General features: G+C 34.6%; 1 protein-coding gene across 3 annotated transcripts in view; it reads right to left on the bottom strand.

Annotated features, from left to right (window-relative positions):
- Positions 1 to 13073, bottom strand: part of Arpc2 (Actin-related protein 2/3 complex, subunit 2) — a 123104-nt gene that overhangs the window by 100637 nt on the left and 9394 nt on the right. The window contains exon 1 of one of the 3 annotated variants that reach the window (XM_067767072.1): positions 3184 to 3423. The exons of the other annotated variants lie outside the window; for them this stretch is intronic. Coding sequence (XP_067623173.1) covers positions 3184 to 3197 — 14 coding nt within the window. The 5' untranslated portion in view covers positions 3198 to 3423. Of the gene's footprint in view, positions 1 to 3183; positions 3424 to 13073 lie in introns of those variants that run through there. 3 annotated transcript variants of the gene reach the window in all.

Below are 13073 nucleotides of genomic sequence, written 5' to 3'. Positions count from 1 at the left end.
TCTAGGGTCATCCCTGGTCCACCTTTATGGCGATATCTCGAAAATGCGTCCACCTATGGAACTAAGGATTACTCCCTTTTAAAATACTCATTAACACCTTTCTTTTGATACCCATATTGTACAAACAAATTCTAGGGTCACCCCTGGTCCCCCTTTATGGCGATATCTCGAAACGGCGTCCACCTATGGAACTAAGGATTACTCCCTTTTAAAATACTCATTAACACCTTTCATTTGATACCCATATTGTACAAACAAATTCTAGGGTCACCCCTGGTCCACCTTTATGGCGATATCTCGAAACGGCGTCCACCTATGGAACTAAGGATTACTCCCTTTTAAAATACTCATTAACACCTTTCATTTGATACCCATATCGTACAAACGCGTTCTAGAGTCACCCCTGGTCAACCTTTATGGCGATATTTCGAAACGGCGTCCACCTATAGAACTAAGGCCCACTCCCTTTTAAAATACTCATTAACACCTTTCGTTTGATGCCCATATTGTACAAACAAATTCTAGGGTCACCCCAGGTCCACCTTTATGGCGATGTCTCGAAACGTCGTCCACCTATGGAACTAAGGATTACTCCCTTTTAAAATACTCATTAACACCTTTCTTTTGATACCCATATTGTACAAACAAATTCTAGGGTCACCCCTGGTCCACCTTTATGGCGATATCTCGAAACGGCGTCCACCTATGGAACTAACGATTACTGCCTTTTAAAATACTCATTAACACCTTTCATTTGATACCCATATCGTACAAACGCGTTCTAGAGTCACCCCTGGTCAACCTTTATGGCGATATCTCGAAAAGGCATCCACCTATAGAACTAAGGCCCACTCCCTTTTAAAATACTCATTAACACCATTCGTTTGATGCCCATATTGTACAAACAAATTCTAGGGTCATCCCTGGTCCACCTTTGTGGCGATATCTCGAAACGGCGTCCACCTATGGAACTAAGGATTACTCCCTTTTAAAATACTCATTAACACCTTTCATTTGATACCCATATCGTACAAACGCATTCTAGAGTCAACCCTGATCCACCTTTATGGCTATATCCCTAAATGGCGTCCACCTATAGAACTATGGCCCACTCCCTCATAAAATACTCTTTAATGCCTTTCACTTGATACACATTCCAGGGTTTCCCTCGTTTCATTTTCCTACATGGTTATTTTCCCTTGTGTTGTCACCATAGCTCTCAACTGAGTATGTAATGTTCGGTTACACCCGAACTTAACCTTCCTTACTTGTTTTATTTAATTCAGTTGCGTATAGTAAAATGTCTTTTAATTATTTTACACTTGTTTTTATTAATTAACTTTAGTTGGTACAACTCGATTTATTTTAGGTGTTTGCCAATGTTCGTGTTTTCTTTCCTTCTCCAAATTTTATAATGGCCGGCCTTTTTCTGCCGAGGCGAATTGCTCTGTTTCCAAGTTGTTCCAACACCTGTTGTCCGTTCACAGTAGACAACGGGTGTTGCAGCAATTTGGAAACAGAGTGCCATTTTTATTATTTGTTAAGGGTGCTGTTACATCATCCCCCTTTGGGAAAAAAGGTTGAAGTCGACAAGTTGATTAAGCTTGGCGGCTTCAACTTTTTTTTTGCTGGTATGAGTTTTAAATACCTTTCGATTGAAAATGAAAAAAAAAAATTTGGACTCTTGTGGCAGATATACTTAAGTTAACTTAGTTAATATAATTATTTACATTTGTATTTTAGCCTACATATTTACGTATATGAATATTTGTAGTTTTTGTTTGTGTTTTTTTTTTTTTTGTAAGTTATCTTAGTTAATTCAATTAATTACATTGGTGTTAGTCTATTTAAATATAAGGTAACTATTTTACTCTATTAAAATTTTATTAGTGCAATGTTTTGTTTTTGTATTTTCGTATGCACAATATTTCTTCTTGTTTTAGATTAGTTATTTCATTTTTGTACAATTTTCTTCTTATTTTAGGTATTGTGTGTTAAATATTTTGATGTTACACAAAAAAAAATTTAATTTAAAAATATGATTATCTTTATACGGTTTTTATACGGTAATATAAAATGTTACTTTACTTTTATGTCTATTTTCGTGTACTTCTTTTTCTTTGTTTTTAGTTTCATCGAAAATAGTTACATTAGGTTCGTTAATTTTGGTTATAATAAACGGACCTTGATAAATATTTCGGGTTTTTGATGTGGTTCATTCTGTAAAAGTACTTTATCTCCGATTTTGACAACTAACGGACGTGCCGTTTTATCATACAGATTTTTACTTTGTAATTTATTTTTATTAATTAGGTTTTTTGCCATTTTGTGCGTTTTCTGCATTCTATACTAAACTTCTTTGGCATAGTTTTCGACATTATAGATCGGGTAAATTTTTTCTTTACTTAATTCATTCGACAAAGTTGCCTTTTTCCCAAAAATTAACTCGAAAGGAGAAAACTGATTGTCGAAAACTGTGCTACTCGTATTGTATTGTGTAGGAAAGTAAAGTATTTTAAATAAACATCCCAATCAGAAAAAACATCTTTTAAATATGCACGTAAGTATTTATTAAAAACTCTATGATTACGTTCAATTGTGCCAACAGTTTCGTGATGGTATGCAGTTGAATAATTATGTTTAATATGTAAAAGTTTAGTTAATTCTTCGAATCATTCATTTTTAAATTCTGTACCTAAATCTGATTTTATGGCATTCATTGTGCCGTATGTTAAAATGAATCCTTCAAAAATTGCTGAAGCGATTGGTTTTGCCGATTTGTGTGGCACAGCGACTGTTACCAGGTGTTTAGTCATGTCGCAAATCATGGTAAGTGCGAACTTGTTACCATATTTGGACTCAGGTAGGGGTCCTATTGTGTCGATTACTAGTATATCGAATGGTTTGCAATGGGTTGGTGTTAAAACAAGTTTTTCTTTTTTATTATGTTGTTTGGGCCAATTTATAAATGATTGGTTTGCTAAAATGAGCATTTGTGGCCATAACTTGAAACAGGGTATATTTGTTGTTCCCGACGCGTTTCGACGTTTACCTTACGTCTTCTTCTTTGGGGATATATTTAATGTTAAATATATAAAATTAAATACAATAAACATTATACATTAGATTATCTAATAATAAACATGAAACTGACACATCATTTAACATTTCTTTGCTACTTACATTAATATTAACATTAATAATTATTTGTTCAAGTACTAATACAATTTGTTGCACAACATTATTCACACATTAAATGACGTTTGTTTATTTTTTTAACATTCTATTGCATCTCTGTACAACAGCTGAGTAGACGCTGCTTATATTGTCAAAATCTTCTTTGAAGTTCATCGCGTTTTGTAATTGTTGTTGAATGCGTATACTTTCCAGCGTCAGCCTCGTTTTCTCTCTCCGTTCAATGTCTAAAATTTCAACATTTGAGAAATCCGCTACGTGATTGCTCTTTGTTAGGTGTTGTGCTAGCCCGGTCGACGTTTTTTTGTTTTCTGCATCTTTCTTATGTTCATTAATTCTTATACCTAGTTGTCGTTTTGTTGTACCGATGTAACATTTGTTACATTTTTCATTTTCGTTAGCATTGCAAGTTATTTCGTAAACAACATCGGTTTGTTGTTCTTTTTTAATTGGGTCTTTTGTTCTAGTGAAAATTTTTTTGAGCGTGTTGTTTGGTTTATGCGCGTAATTAATGTTTTTGTTATTTATTGTTTTATGTAATATTTCATTATCTGTAAGGCCCGGGATGTAAGTTACGCCGATATATTTCTTGTTCGTATTATCTTGTTGTGTGTTGTTATCTTTTTGGTGAACTCTGTTCACAGTATTTTGGATAGTCTATCCGTAAGAGAACTTGGATAGCTATTGTTATATAGAATTTCTTTTATCTTTTTAATGTTATCCGTCCAGAAATCTTCATTGCTAAGTAATATTACTTTTCTTATTAAATTCGTTGTTGTGTTGATTTTTTGTTTCCATGGATGGTTTGAGTGGTAATTTATTAATCGTCCCGAGGCAACGGATATTGCGTACCAATTCATTAGTAAATTTTTATTTTTTCTACTTACTTCTACATCTAGGAAGGCTAATTTATTGTCTTTTTCCATTTCAATCGTGAATTTTATACTCGTGAGTTGAGAATTTAATGTGTTTAATATTTCTTCCGCGTCTTTAGATTTAATTATTGCGAATACATCATCTACATACTTGTTGATGTATTTGATGTATATGTCCTTTTTCTTTAATTCAGCTATGCTGTCGTCAAGGATTTTGTCTAGTACTATATCTGCTATAGTCGGAGATAGTGGATTTCCCATCGGCATCCCGTAGGTTTTTTGATACAATTTTGAATTGTACATGAAATAATTGTTTTCTCGCAGGCAAAATTCTAGTATGGTTTGGAATTCTTTCTTTGAAATATTTGTATGTCTTTCCAACTGCGTCCATTTTTTCATTATCGTCTGTATTGCTATGTGTGTGGGAATGTTTGTAAAAAGTGAAATTACGTCAAATGATATAAGTATTTCGTCATCAATATTAATATTTTTCAATCTTTCTTTTAATTGGAACGCATTTTTTACATTATAATCATCAGATATTATGTTTTTCAGTATGGCACCGGTATGTTTAGCTAACCTATAGCAAGGTACTTTCGTAGATGATGATATCGGCCTCAGTGGCATGTTGTCCTTGTGGATTTTCGGTAGACCGTATAATCTGGGCGCGACAGCCGCAGTACATGATAATTGAAATTTTTCTCTTGCATTAATTTTATTTTGTTTGTATAGCTCGTTAACGATGGTATTGTTTTTCCACAAATGCTCATTTTAGCAAACCAAGTTTTTCTTTTGTTTTAGGTTTAACCTTGTTTAAAAGACAATCCTTACAACTTTTGATATATTTCGATATATCGCGAGTCATATCTTTCCAATAAAATTTTGTTCGCAGTTTTGCATAAAGTCTTTTCATTCCGCAATGTCCACCAGAAATGGGATCATTATGGTAAATTTTCATTAGCTTTAATTTTGTATCCTCATCTGTTACTGTCTCCACTGGATCTGTTAAGATAATTTCTAAGGATTTTGAAATTTTATTTCCAATATTTTTGAAATTTGTAATAGTATAACGTTCGAACAAAATATCGTTTTTAGGCCATTCAATTTGCTTAATTTTGCGTTCGCCAGCTTCTGATTCAAGCCTCGAAAGTAATTTCTCTAAAGTCATTTTTTCGTTAACAAGCTCAAAACTAAGTAACTCGAGTTTCTTATGTTTAATATGCGCAAAAATTCTTAAACTTGTTTTATTATTTTTATCGTACGTAATTGCAGATCTTATTCGTGGAACTTTTTTCGAAAAATTAAATGAAAATTTGTCGTAGACATGTAAAATAAGTTGTTTTTCGTCGTTTTTGTCTGTTTTCCTAGGAAGATTATTGTCGTTTTGTCATTGATCATGTCTGTACCGCTACAATTTGTTTGTTCGATTCCTTAATCTCATCTATTGTAATACGCGATAGTGCATCGGCACCAACGTTTGATTTACCCTTTATGTAAACTATAGTAAAGTTATATTCTGCTAATTCTAACCTAATTCTCGAAAGATGAGTCTGCTGTTATTGACTCAAAATAGCTCCACATCCAGTTGTGGAAGCATCAACGGCAATAATGAATTGTTTAGTAAAATCTGGATATTGAAGTAATTTTGGTGAAAGCAACGCTGCTTTCAAAGATAAAAATGCCCTTTCGCACTCTATATCCCATAAAAATTCAACTCTTTTTCTGCTTAATCGATTTAAAGGCGCTGCCAGAGACGCAAAATTAGGTATAAACCGTCTGTAATAGTTTGCAAACGCGACGAATCGTCGTACCGCGTCTTTATCAGTCGGTTTTAAATACTTTTTAATTGCGTTTATTTTAGAGTCGTCTGGCAACAAACCTTTGGCTCAACATTTGTGACCTAAAAATGTAACTTCTGGTCGTAAAAAGTTGCATTTATTTGGGTTAAGTTTGAGATTGAAAGACCTTAAAGTATTGAAAACTTTTGAAAGATTTTTAATGTGGTGTGCTTCACTACAACCTATGACGATAATATCGTCGACGTATAAAAATGCGACGTTGGGTGGTATACCCGAAAAAGCTATTGTCATCATTCGTGAGAATGAATTTGGTGCTATATTTAAACCGAATGGAAGCACTTTCCATCTAAATACACCTCGGTCAGTGCTGAAAGACGTAATGTCACGTGAGTCAGCATGCAAGGGGATTTGATGAAATCCCGAAAAAAGATCTAATGTGGAAAAATACTTTGCCCTGCTAAGATTGTCTAAAATATCGTCAACTCTAGCTATTGGAAATTTATCAGCAATGAGTTTTTTGTTTACTGCGCGAAAATCTAAGCACATACGATAAGCTTTTTGACCATTAGTATCCTTCTTTGGGACTACAATCAAGGGACTATTGTAATTGGAATAACTGGGTTCATTCAAATCGTTGTCTAACAATTTATTTACTTGGCGATTTATTTCTTCGCGTTGAGAGTATGGCAATCGATAGTTTTTAACATATACCGGCTCGTTGTCTTTCAATCTTAATTTTTGCTCGTAGAAGTTGTTTAAGGTCATTTTGTCCGTGTCAAGAGCGAAAATGTCGGCATAATCTATGCAAAGGTCAAGTAATTTACTATGAGCATGTTGAGGTATTTGATTTTTTAAAACTGAAATTAGTCTTTTCGTACGTTTTTCTTCTGTTCCTGTCTTGTTAATTGTATAATCATTATAATTTGAAAGTTTTTCTGTCCGAGTACTGTTTCTTTTCACATACTTTATATCATCCGTGGAGTTTATGACTTTAATTATTGCGTTACTGGAATTAACAATGCACCTAGCTGTGAAAACGCCTTTTTCAATTTCCTGCGAGTCCACGAAAAGTGGCTCGGGTGAATCTCCTAAATCAAAAAGTCTGAATATTTCACATCTGGGAGGAATGATACAACTATCGCTTTCTGTTCCATGTAGGATTGGTATCGCGACTTTTTCATTACCTACCCAAAAGGAAATATCATTTCTTTCATAATTAATAATGCATTTGTTAATTTTCCGAAAATCTTTACCCAGTATGCCATCGGATGGTATATTAAAGTCTTCATTTACTACATGTAAAGTATGTTTAATAGAAAAGTTTGAAAAATTTAAATTTGCTGTAATTTTACCTAAAGTAGAAACTGAATTAGAAGTGACACCGGTAATGTTAATAATGTCGTTTGTATTTAAGGAAATGTTACTGTCTATACATGATATTTTTATTAGAGAAATGTCGGCTTGAGTGTCTACTAAGAAAGAACAAAATTTTTGTGACTCGTTAAGTTGTAATTCTATGAAATCTGAGTAATTTAGGTTTAAACAGTAGATGCCTGTTGGTGAGGGAAATTCGCTTACTCGGTTAGTTCGTCCTCCCCCAGTGTTCGCTCCTGAGGGGCTTTCGCGTTTAAAGCGCGAACGTTTGCGTTTCTACCTCTACCGCTTGACGATCTAGAATTGTTACCTTTATTGTTACTGCTATTTATATTTGAATTGGCATTTGGACGTGTATTACTATTGTTGTTATTATGGTATCTACTTCTGTTATCGATATCTCTGATTATTGTTGCTGTTGTATGCAAATGAACTATTGTTTCTATAACCAGTATAGCCGAGGTTTGGGTAAAAGCCTCGATAACTACCGCGTGAATTTCTGAATGTATTGTTACCACGCGATCGAAAAGCTAAAACCTGACGCTCAGTTACTTCGTTGTTTTGTTCTACAATTAATTTCGCTACTACGTCTTTCGGATCAGTGAAGGCCGTTGAGGCTAAAATGGTTTTGACTAAATTCGATTTTACATTTAAACGACACACGTTAACAGTTTCTTCGACTGCCATTTCATGAGCTTTCGCTTGGGTGATCCCTTCAATAATAAGAGACTGCTGAAGTGAGTCAGCAAATCTTCAACTTTTTTGGCAAAATCTGTATAATTGTTGTTATTAACGTGGAACGCTGCAATTTTTCCTGCTACAACTTTCGAGTTGTCTGGTTTGATCCTACTACGTAGAGCTACTTTGATTTCATTAACTGACGTTACTTGCTTTGGTATTGCTTCACGGGCTTTACCCTCTAGTTTTGATTTTAAGAATGCTATAAAAGTATTAGTTAAATTTTCATCAGCGACCTCTTCAAGTAATTCCATTTTGTCTATAAAAGTCTCAAGTGATAGAGGATCACCGCTGTAGTTTCCTCTAATAGAATTTGCACACATGTTAATGAAGGTTTTCTTTTCCTCAGGTGTTGCCATGATTTGATCGTTAAGATCTGAAGCTGAATTAGAAGGTGAGGCAACGTTTGTATCAATTGGATCGTTAAGATCTGGGTTTACGGTAGAAGAAGGGTTAACTAAGGTTGTACTCTTGCACTATTTGAATCGTTAAGATTTGAAGCTAGTTTAGAAGTTAAATTTTTAATGGAAGAATCTTCGAAGCCTGGAAAATCTGTTGACAAAGAAAATCTATTTTCCTGGTTTGTGACTTCTTCGGTCGAAGATGAAGCTAAACTTTCGTAGCTTGAGGCTGAATTATCGGAATCGGATTCTGAGTCTGAATTTTTTTGCACTTGCTTACCACTTCTTAGGTACACATGTAGTTATCAGGAAAGAAAAAGGAATTCAGTTCAAACTATGAAATTAATGAAGCACTTGTTTGAATGTCTGAATTATATTTGAAGCTGAAATGTTGAGGAAAAAGAAAAAAAATTTTGAAAGGGAACTGATTTGCAGGTGAATAGTCGCTACAGAAATATTTAACACTTTATTGGAAGAATTAATTGAAACTGCAGTATACTTGTATGAAAAATCTGTACAAAAAGCAATTGAATTCAAAATGGCACAAAAGTATATAGGTATGAATTGGTAAAAATCTCAAAAATGTGGTAATCACGGACGCACCGCTTTATTCAAAAAATCTCAATTGGGTTTTCACGGAACCACCGCATATATCAAAAAAGTTAATTGGTTTTTAACGGAACCACCGCATGTATCAAAAAATTAATTGGTTTTTGACGGAATCACCGCATATATCAAAAATCAAAAATTTACACGTTACAAACTGCTTCTCAAGTTCAACAGTCTTATATGGTGAAAATTAATATTATGTTGGAAAATGGGCGTATCTATAAAAAAATTTCCTTTTACCTGTAGTAAATATAAATCTGAAAAATGGAAAATCCGAAATTTGAAATTTTAAATAAAGGTTTGTGAAACGAATTGCAAATTTGAAGAATGGAAGCTTGAAAATATGTGAATTTGTAAAATAGATTGAGAAATTTTTTAAATTAAAAATTTGAAAATATGAAAAATTTGAAGAAAATGTAAATTTAAATGTAGATCTGGAAATGTTTGAATTTATAAAATGGTGCGAAAAAATTTCAAAATTGTTGAAAACTGAGGTAGTTAAATGTAGACGGAGTCACCGTTTTAGTAAAAAATCCAAAATATTTTATACGAACGGACGCACCGTTGTAATCAAAGAAATTTATAATATTTAATGCGGACGCACCGCTGCTAATAAGAATTGCAAATTTTATACATATGTATATGTGGGAGCCTTAAAGTAATTAAGACATTTTACAACACTGTATGTCATAAAGCGACTGCAGGCGGACAACGGACTAACAGCAGAAACATGAATAAATAAGATAAAATGCAGGGATGCACCTTAACGTTAAGCTAATCGTTTATCAAAAAATTTCCACCGTTTCCGTTGAAACACTTCGAAATATTATCGATAAAGAAATTATCAAGATAAATTGTATCTCGTTTTTAACCGAAACGAAAAGCTTTCGTTAACGTTAAAAACGTTAACAAAAACGTGATACTTTATGTTTGAATTGTGCTGGCAATGCTATAGCCATGGTGAAGCCGTAAGGTGGCAACAACGAGCGCACATACACACACAAACTCTATGTAATTTGTTTGTGTAATTCGTTGGTGGTAATGTCAAAAATACTCTGAGAAATGTTTGTACTGTCAAAATTCATGAGAAAAGTTGCAATCAGCTTGGCTAATGCTTTCACCTTTAATGACTCCGCCATCAATCAGCTTTGCCAGCATAGTTTGAAATTAATAATCAACATAAACGATTTGATTTCGTTTTGATATGGCAGAAAACGAAACGAAATCATTTCGTTAATTTGACGATCTTAACGTTAATAAACGAAACGAAATGACTTCGTTTCGTTTATTAACGTTGATTATCGTAACGAAATGATATCGTTTCGTTGGTTAAGCATGCCTGATAAAATGCAAACAAGCAACAAAGGGATAACGGAACTTTTAAAATAGCGAATAGACACATTTCAAAGTCATAGTTTGCGCTTGAGGACAGTTCATATGAAGTTGAGTAGTGAATCGGACGCGCCACGGAAAGTAAAAATAACTTCTTTTTTGCATAAGTGCAAAGTAAAAATAAATAAATTTGAACTAAAACATGTGTAAATGTGAACTAAACGTGTCTATGTAACTTAAAATAGTATCGTACAATGCAAAACAATACGAACTTGAAATGTTAATTGTAAAACCGAAATAAACGAAATACAAACAATTTGACGTAATTTTAAAGAAAAGAGCGTGTTAATCCTTTTTGAACCCCACAAATGGTGTCAGAAGTGCGGAAATTTTTTAATAAAAACTTTTATTTCATGCGCCGTCCGATTATTTGTGCTAAAGTCGTTAAGCCACACACGTACATACAAAAAAAAAAAGCTTGCAACAGATCGTTGTGAAAAATTCAGTGCTAGAAATGCAGCAATATCTGCATAAAACTGTACCAAAAATTTATATCGGGTTTAATTGAAGTCATACGATAGAACAGTTATACATTGGGGTGCCTATATGCAAAACCCTATCGTTGAAAAGCCGTTATGCTCATCGCTCATATTTTGCGTGAAAAAGAAATAATAAATTTTGTCGCTTTGCGGCGTCCGTTTAACGAACAACGGAACACGAACTTTGAAGTGTTGCTATACTGCTGCTATACTGCAAGTTGAGTAGCCAAGCAGTAAAACTTAAATGTTGTTGTTGTGGGAGACTAAGTAAAAGCCCCACCGTTGATGTGTTATTGTACTGTTGTTGGTGAACAAGTCGAGTAGCCAAGCAGTAAAACTTAAATGTTGTTGTTGTGGGCGACTAAGTAAAAGCCCAACCGTTGATGTGTTACTGTACTGACATGGGCGAATAAGTCGAAGTAGCCCAGCAGTAAATTTACGATTCCGATAAGTGATAATATTTGGCGAACCTATGTTGCAGTTGATGGAAGAAACTTCACACCTACTAAGTTGCAGTTGTTGATACGAGCCGATGCCGCACTTACAAACGGGAAATCTGAACACTGTCGAGACAAACTAACGATAAGTATAAGTTTATATACTAACTCTATTGTATTGTAGAATTGCTTTGAGCACTAATTTTTGCAAAAAATAAGAATATCAATTTCAATACATTATAACAAGGTAGATACCAAAAAAAAGTTATAAAGCTTACCGTGGCACAATGGATAGAGATGAAATATTAGGGTTGACCGTAAGTAATTTCAAAAGCAAACTCACTGAACTAGGGCTTTCCACAAGTGGTCGTAAGGTAGTCCTTCAAGACAGACTTATGGAGCATTATGGAGTTGAGCTTAGCGATGACGAAGTCGAAGTCTTCGAGAATGCTTCCTCTGTACACTCCGTTGCCGTTGGGGTGCGTGAAACAACTAGAACACCGTTCACACTTCGTGACATCGAAGATTCTTTGTCTTATTTTTCAGGTTCAGGCCAAGCATCAATAGAAAAGTGGTTAGAAATTTTTGAGGAGAACGCTGCAGCAGTGCAGTGGAATGAATTGCAAAAATTTATTTATGCAAAGCAATTGCTAAAAGGTGGTGCTAAGATGTTTGTTCAGTGCCAAAAAGGAATAATAGACTGGGACTCTTTGAAAAAATCGTTAAAAGAAGAATTTGGTTCAGCAGTATCTGCGAGTGAAGTGCATCGTATGTTGCGCAATAGGCGAAAACAGTATAACGAAGATTACAAAGAGTACTTGTACAACCTCATGGAAATAGGGAAAATGATTGATTTAGATGATGTTAGCATAATCGAATATTTTATAGATGGCTTGCCAGATACGAGGTCCAACAAGGCAAATCTCTACCTGGCAAGAAACATAAACGAGTTAAAAGAGCAAATAAGAGTTTACGAGAAAATCAGGGGAGGTAGCCGAGCAGCTGCAGTTAAATCAAGCGAACAATCTGGGAAATTACCAAAACAAGCGCAACACCAACAAGATAAACGCTGTTTTCGGTGCTGTGAAACAAACCACATTTTGCGTAATTGTCCCCAGGCTACAGTCACTTGTTTTAAATGCGGTCAACTGGGTCATATAGCGTCGAATTGTAAAAACCCCAAAAGGGAGTCGAAGGCAGAATCGCTTAATGCAACCATGATGAGTACAAAAAGCAGAACCGTATCACGGGGCGGACTTATTTTTAAAGAGATTAAAATTCGGGGCTTCGTACATTCAGCACTCATAGATACAGGATGTGATTTATGCTTGATTAGATATGACGTGTTGGTATCATTAGGCGAATTCGAGTTAACCAATGAAAAGCATCAACTATTCGGTATAGCCGATAGTGCCTTGATAACTTTAGGTGGGTTTAAGACCGAAGTAGAGTTTGAAGACTCCGCAGTTGTTATTAACTTTCATGTTGTTCGCGAGAGAGATTCCAGATTCGGTGTTATTATTGGCAATGACGTTTTAAAATGGGTGGACATAGTAATAAAGAATGATGAAGTGCAATTTAGAAAACGGGGAACTGTGTCCGCGAGTTGTGAGCCAATAACAATAGAAAGAAGCAGTGCAGTTGCTGGTGGAGAGTCAGCCGTTGATAGCAAATTAGCTACGGACACTAAGTCAGTTGTTGGTAGAAAAGAAGAAACGTTCGAACTTTTTAATGAATTTGGAAATATATGCACGGCGGAAAGCCAAGAAAGAGA

Source organism: Eurosta solidaginis, chromosome 2 (assembly GCF_040869045.1).
Source record: "Eurosta solidaginis isolate ZX-2024a chromosome 2, ASM4086904v1, whole genome shotgun sequence".
NCBI classification, from domain to species: domain Eukaryota; kingdom Metazoa; phylum Arthropoda; class Insecta; order Diptera; family Tephritidae; genus Eurosta; species Eurosta solidaginis.
Note: the sequence above shows the minus strand (reverse complement) of the source record. Positions and strands in the feature narration are given on the sequence as shown.